Here is a 6,794-nt window from a genome sequence, read left to right on the forward strand (position 1 = left end):
AGTTACCCATGACTTGGGCACTAATGCACCCCCATACCATCACAGATGCTGGCTTTTCAACTTTGCGTCGATAACAGTTTGGATGGTTCGCTTCCCCTTTGGTCCAGATGACACAATGTCGAATATTTCCAAAAACAATTTGAAATGTGAACTCGTCAGACCACAGAACACTTTTCCACTTTGCATCAGTCCATCTTAAATGATCTCAGACCCAGAGAAGCAGGCGGCGTTTCTGGGTGTTGTTAATAGATGGCTTTCGCTTTGCATAGTAGAGCTTTAACTTGCACTTACAGATGTAGCGATGAACTGTATTTAGTGACAGTGGTTTTCTGAAGTGTTCCTGAGCCCATGTGGTGATATCCTTTAGAGATTGATGTCGGTTTTTGATACAGTGGCATCCGAGGGATCGAAGGTCACGGTCATCCAATGTTGGTTTCCGGCCATGGCGCTTATGTGGAGTGATTTCTCCAGATTCTCTGAACCTTTTGATGATACTATGGACCGTACATGTTGAAATCCCTATATTTCTGGCAATTGCACTTTGAGAAACGTTGTTCTTAAATTGTTTGATTATTTGCTCACGCAGTTGTGGACAAAGGGGTGTACCTCGCCCCATCCTTTCTTGTGAAAGACTGAGCATTTTTTGGGAAGCTGTTTTTATACCCAATCATGGCACCCACCTGTTCCCAATTAGCCTGCACACCTGTGGGATGTTCCAAATAAGTGTTTGATGAGCATTCCTCAACTTTATCAGTATTTATTGCCACCTTTCCCAACTTATTTGTCACGTGTTGCTGGCATCAAATTCTAAAGTTCATGATTATTTGCAACAAAAAAAAATGTTCATCAGTTTGAACATCAAATATGTTGTCTTTGTAGCATATTCAACTGAATATGGGTTGAAAATGATTTGCAAATCATTATATTCCGTTTATATTTACATCCAACACAATTTCCCAACTCATTTGGAAATGACGTTTTTTACACTCATACAGTACAGACCAAAAGTTTGGACACACCTTCTCATTTCAATGTGTTTTTTTTAATTTTCATGGCGATTTACATTATTGATTGTCACTGAAGGCATCAAAACTATGACACCTGTGACGTGAAACCCCTTTCAGGTAACTACGTCTTGAAGCTCATCGAGAAAATTCCAAGAGTGTGCAAAACAGTAATCAGAGCAAAGGGTGGCTATTTTGAAGAAACTACAATATAAAACAAGTTTTCAGTTATTTCACCTTTTTTTGTTAATTACATAACTCCACATTCATAGTTTTGATGCCTTCAGTGACAATCATGAAAATAAAGAAAAGGCATTGAATGAGAAGGTGTGTCCAAACTTTTGGCCTGTACTGTATGTACACACACACACACACACACACACACACACAAACACACACACACACACACACACACACACACACACACACACACGTATATATATGTAAGATGCAAACATCTGCCATCTGCTGTACATTATGTGTGCATGGGTCCGATTTTGAGGAACAATAATACAAAACCTATGTCTGATTGAACGGTAGTAAATGAAGGGATGGATGGATGGATGAACGAATGCAGCTGAGATAGGCTCCAGTACCCACCGTGACCCCGAAAGGGACAAGAGGTAGAAAATGGATGGATGGATAAAAACTAAAAACGTTATAGACAGACCGCCGTAAAAAACAAATGGAATTTAAAACAGTTTTACTGAATGAGACACCCAGAATGTACATGAAAATAAAGAATATTTACAATATTAACTATGAAGGATAAAACACTGAATATTGACAACATTCAAGTCACACACACTCTCGATTGACATATTCTACAATCAAGTGAAACACACCAAAAATGCAACAAACACAGTGAAATATGAACGCGAAAGGTAAAAAAAAACCCACTTGCAATGTGACACATCTGATATATCACTAAGCATTAGAACTTTGTTGTAAAAATCTCCTTCTGCTTCTGTCCCTGACCGGAGGTGGGTAGAGTAGCCAGAAATTGTACTCAAGTAAGAGTACTGTTACTTTAGAGATTTATTACTCAAGTAAAAGTAAGGAGTAGTCACCCAAATATTTACTTGAGTAAAAGTAAAAAGTATATTGTGAAAAAACTACTCAAGTACTGAGTAACCTGTTTGTTTAATGATTACGGCAACAAATAATGCACAAAAACATAAAAAGAGCAACGAGCAAATTCAGAGCCAGGAAAATCTCTTAAGCAACTAAAACAATAATATATATTAAATAATAGTACATTAAAATAGAAATAAAAATAAAGGCATATTGAGCCACAATAACTTAACAGCACCATAGGCTCAGTAGGCATTCATTAAATGATTGATTGATTGAAACTTGTATTAGTAGATTGCACAGTACAGTACATATTCCGTACAATTGACCATTAAATGGTAACACCCCAATAAGATGTTTAAAGTTAATCATTTACTTAATAAATGACCAAGTCGAGGTGATCTACCTCATATATACATATACATACACACACATATCACATACATACACACACATATCATATATATACACACACATATCATATACATACACACACATATCATATATATACACACACATATCATATACATACACACACATATCATATATATATATATATATATATATATATATATATATACATATATGCATAAATACATGCATACATAAATACATAAATTTATATATACAGTATATAATTTATATTTATTTATTTTGCCGTTTTTGTTCACATGTTAATGGTGTTTTAATGAATGTACATGCATATTCAACATATAGATTCCTATTTTTCATGAAGACAAGAATATAAGTTGGTGTATTACCTGATTCTGATGACTTGCATTGATTGGAATCAGACAGTATTGCTGATAACGTCCACGTTTTCAAATGGAGGAGAAAAAAAAGTTCCTCCTTTCTGTCTAATACCACATGAAACTCGTTGGTTTTTGGAATCTTATTTGCCCAGCTTCCATATTCGTTTTTATACACTTTACAATAAATACATTGGTGGCAAACTCCGTAGCTTGCTAGCTTGTTTGCGCTGGCTTTCGGAGACTCTTATTTTGTTAGCGCAGGCGCGATGGAGCGGCACTTTTTTTGTGAAGACAGGAACTGTGCAATCAGTCTTTAGGCTTTTGACGGGAAGTACGGTTGAAATAAAAAGTGTCTTTTTTCCTTTACACTTTTGATTGATCGATTGAAACTTGTATTAGTAGATTGCACAGTACAGTACATATTCCGTACAATTGACCACTAAATGGTAACATCCAAATAAGTTTTTCAACTTGTTTAAGTCGGGATTTTACGAGTGTCGGTCATGTGACCGACTGGCTCTGTTTGATTGGTCCAACGTCATCAGTGACTGCATGTGATTGGTGAAACGCAGGCATGCGTAGATCCTACTTTGAAAAACCAAAACAAACATTAATAGATCGATAAAAAAGTAGTGAGCTGAATGTAGATAAATGGAGCGTAGTAAAAGTAGCGTTTTTTCTTTATAAATATACTCAAGTATAAGTAAAAGTATGCTGCAAAAAACTACTCTTAGAAGTACAATTTATCCCAAAAGTTACTCAAGTAGATGTAACGGAGTAGATGCAGCGCGTTACTACCCACCTCTGTCCCTGACATCTGCATTTCAGTCTGGCGGCTCTGGAAAAACTCTGTGGAAACGCTTCCCACTCACACTGGTTGGTGCCTCGTCTGACCTGCTGTGACTTAGATGACCAAAGTAACTAGTATATCATTCGAAAAGCACAGATTCCAACCATTTGAATACTTTTTATAGTCCAAGACTTACGGTCATTTGAAAACATCACTGCACATCATAAGGGCAACTACAGTTTTTATCTTTAAGATCTAAAAAAAATTATTTGGGAATGTCCGGTGGGCCAGATTGAAAAGCTTAAAGAGTCGCATGCGGCCCCCGGGCCTTAATTTGCCCTAGAAGAAATAAGGACGGACATATATTTGTTTTACCTACAGTAAAATCATAACATGGACAGACAACTTGAAACACCCACACGTTGAGATACGCATTTGCAAATAATTGTTCTACAACAATGCTTCCATAACTATGAATGTAACTAAATAAGTTGAAAAATCTACTGACTGCATCTATAATAGATAATAATAATGGATTAGATATCACGCTTTTCTATTATTAGATACTCAAAGCCCTCACAGAGAAGTGGGAACCCATCATTCATTCACACCTGAGGGGTAGACTGAGGGAAGCGAGGCCGCCTGTTTGCACCTACGGCCCCTCCAACCACCACCTATATTCATTCATTCATTCATTCCCCAGTGTAAGCGTTACCGGGTGCAAGGGTGAAGGCAGCGATTTGGATGTCGAGAGGCGGGGAGCAAACCTGCAACCCTCAGGTTTCTGGCACGGCCACTCTACCCACTACTCCATGCCGCATCTGAAGTAAACAAACTACAGCAATGCCTTACTTACATCAATCACATTACAAAAAATGTGTAACTGCCAAAAAGGAGAGGACTCAAATAGGGTGCTTTAAGGAGTGCCTCAGTTATGTGGATCACAAGTTTGGACCACAGTGTTTTATGTTGTCAATGCAAGGACCTGAAAATGTGTTTACCGGGGTCAAAGTTCCTCTACACAACAGGAGCACTCTAGTGCGTTTAGGAATTTGCTGCAAAAACCTTTTTTTTCTTCCAAGTTTTAAAGGCCTACTGAAATGAGATTTTCTTATTTAAACGGGGATAGCATGTCCTTTCTATGTGTCATACTTGATCATTTCGAGATATTGCCATATTTTTGCTGAAAGGATTTAGTAAAGAACATCGACGATAAAGTTCGCAACTTTTGGTCGCTAATAAAAAAGCCTTGCCTGTACCAGAAGTCGCAGATGATGACGTCACCCGTGTGAGGGCTCCTCACATCCTCACATTGTTTATAATGGGAGCCTCCAACAAAAAGAGCTATTCGGACCGAGAAAACAACAATTTCCCCATTAATTTTAGCGAGGATGAAAGATTCGTGGCTGAGGATATTGATAGCGAAGGACTAGAAAAAAATACAAATATAAATAAAGTTTTAAAAGAAAAGTCGATTGCATTGTGAGCGATTCAGATGTTTTTAGACACATTTACTAGGATAATTTTGGAAGATCCCTTATCTGCTTATTGTTTTAATAGTGTTTTAGTGAGATTTTAAAGATTGTAAAGACATACCTCAAGGTCGGATGGCTGGGGTGAACACGCAGTCTCAAAGAAAAGCCGAGGAGCCCAGCTCACAGCTGCCTTTTTTCACATGACAGCTGCTGCAGGACGACGAATAATCCGTTGATGTCTCCGATAAGATATATATCACAATTTCCCCATCCAAAAACATGCTGGTTGACGTAGAGAAAACATGTTCGCTTGACCACTCCGCTTCACAACAAACAAAGAAACACCGGCTGTGTCTCTGTGCTAAAGACAGCTGCAACCCACCGCTTTCCTTTATAGTCTCCATTATTAAATGAACAAATTGCAAAAGACTCAGCAACACAGATGTCCAAAATACTGTTCCAAAATACTGTGTAATTACGCCATGAACGGAGACGACTTTTAGCCGTGTTTGGTGCAGCGCTAATATTTCCTTACAGTCCGTGACGTCACGCATACACGTCATCATTCCACGACGTTTTCAACAAGAAACTCGCGGGAAATTTAAACTTGCAATTTAGTAAACTAAAAAGGCCGTTTTGGCATGTGTTGCAATGTTAATATTTCATCATTGATATATAAACTATCAGGCTGCGTGTTCGGTAGTAGTGGGCTTCAGTAGGCCTTTAAACTTAACTGGGGGGCCAGTATGATGTCATTAGCAGTTAAATGGCCCTGCTATACACTCTATGTTGCTTTTTTTTATATTTATGTTGCTTTCAACGATATTTGTGTCACCTTTTTCAGACAACGAGGAAGTAGCACTCACTCTGGAGGAGTTCTATGGCGACATTGACGCTCTTGAATTTTACCCTGGTATGCTGCTGGAAAAGACCCGGTCGGGGTCCATCTTCGGAGAGAGCATGGTGGAGATGGGTGCTCCCTTCTCCCTCAAAGGCCTCCTGGGCAACCCCATTTGTTCCCCCGGGTACTGGAAGCCCAGCACGTTCGGGGGTCAAGTAGGCTTCGATATTGTCAACTCCGCCACCTTGCAGAAACTTGTGTGTCTCAACTCGAGGACGTGTCCGTACGTGGCGTTCAGAGTGCCTCAAAGCGAAAAGGGCGACATCAGGACTGATGAGCTATGAGGTGTTTTCAAGCCTCCCTGTCAGGAACTCAAGTAGGTTTAGGCTTAAAAAGGAACAGGGGGGCCATTGTGTGGTTTTTTGCATACTTGAGCAAAATGAGGAGGAAAAAACAGTTTGCGTGCATGCATGGTCTCACGGTCCAGTGATAACCGTAGACCCGGTCTGCTTTTTTTTCCCCCTCATTTCGCTCAAGGGTGCAAAAACAACGCAATGCTCCCCTTGTTCTGTAACTACAGCGGATCAAAGTGAATTCATTAAAATTGGAGGTGGTTCAAATATTTGTTTTGACTCTCCATTGTTCTCCACTTTTATTGGTCCTCGATTTCCACCTGTGAGTCCTGTGCTTATTTTGGCAAGAATAATTGGCGAGATTTTAATCACAGGATGTATGTTTTTTTTGCCTCTCAAGATAATACATTGTTAATAATCAGTATCAGTATCACTTTTCTATTAACATTTGAAAAATAATTTTCCAACCTTTGAGATGTTTTCACCAATTTTAACTGATCTAGTG

General features: G+C 38.8%; 1 protein-coding gene across 4 annotated transcripts in view; it reads left to right on the forward strand.

Moving 5' to 3' along the window:
* Positions 1-6,556, forward strand: part of ptgs1 (prostaglandin-endoperoxide synthase 1) — a 43,740-nt gene extending 37,184 nt beyond the window's left edge. For all 4 annotated transcript variants that reach the window (XM_061876657.1, XM_061876658.1, XM_061876656.1 and 1 more), the window contains one exon: positions 5,940-6,556. In XM_061876657.1, coding sequence (XP_061732641.1) covers positions 5,940-6,280 — 341 coding nt within the window. In that variant the 3' untranslated portion in view covers positions 6,281-6,556. The remainder of the gene's footprint in view (positions 1-5,939) is intronic.
* Positions 6,557-6,794: the final 238 nt, after the last annotated feature.

Source organism: Nerophis ophidion, linkage group LG17 (genome assembly GCF_033978795.1).
Source record: "Nerophis ophidion isolate RoL-2023_Sa linkage group LG17, RoL_Noph_v1.0, whole genome shotgun sequence".
In the NCBI taxonomy this organism is placed as follows: domain Eukaryota; kingdom Metazoa; phylum Chordata; class Actinopteri; order Syngnathiformes; family Syngnathidae; genus Nerophis; species Nerophis ophidion.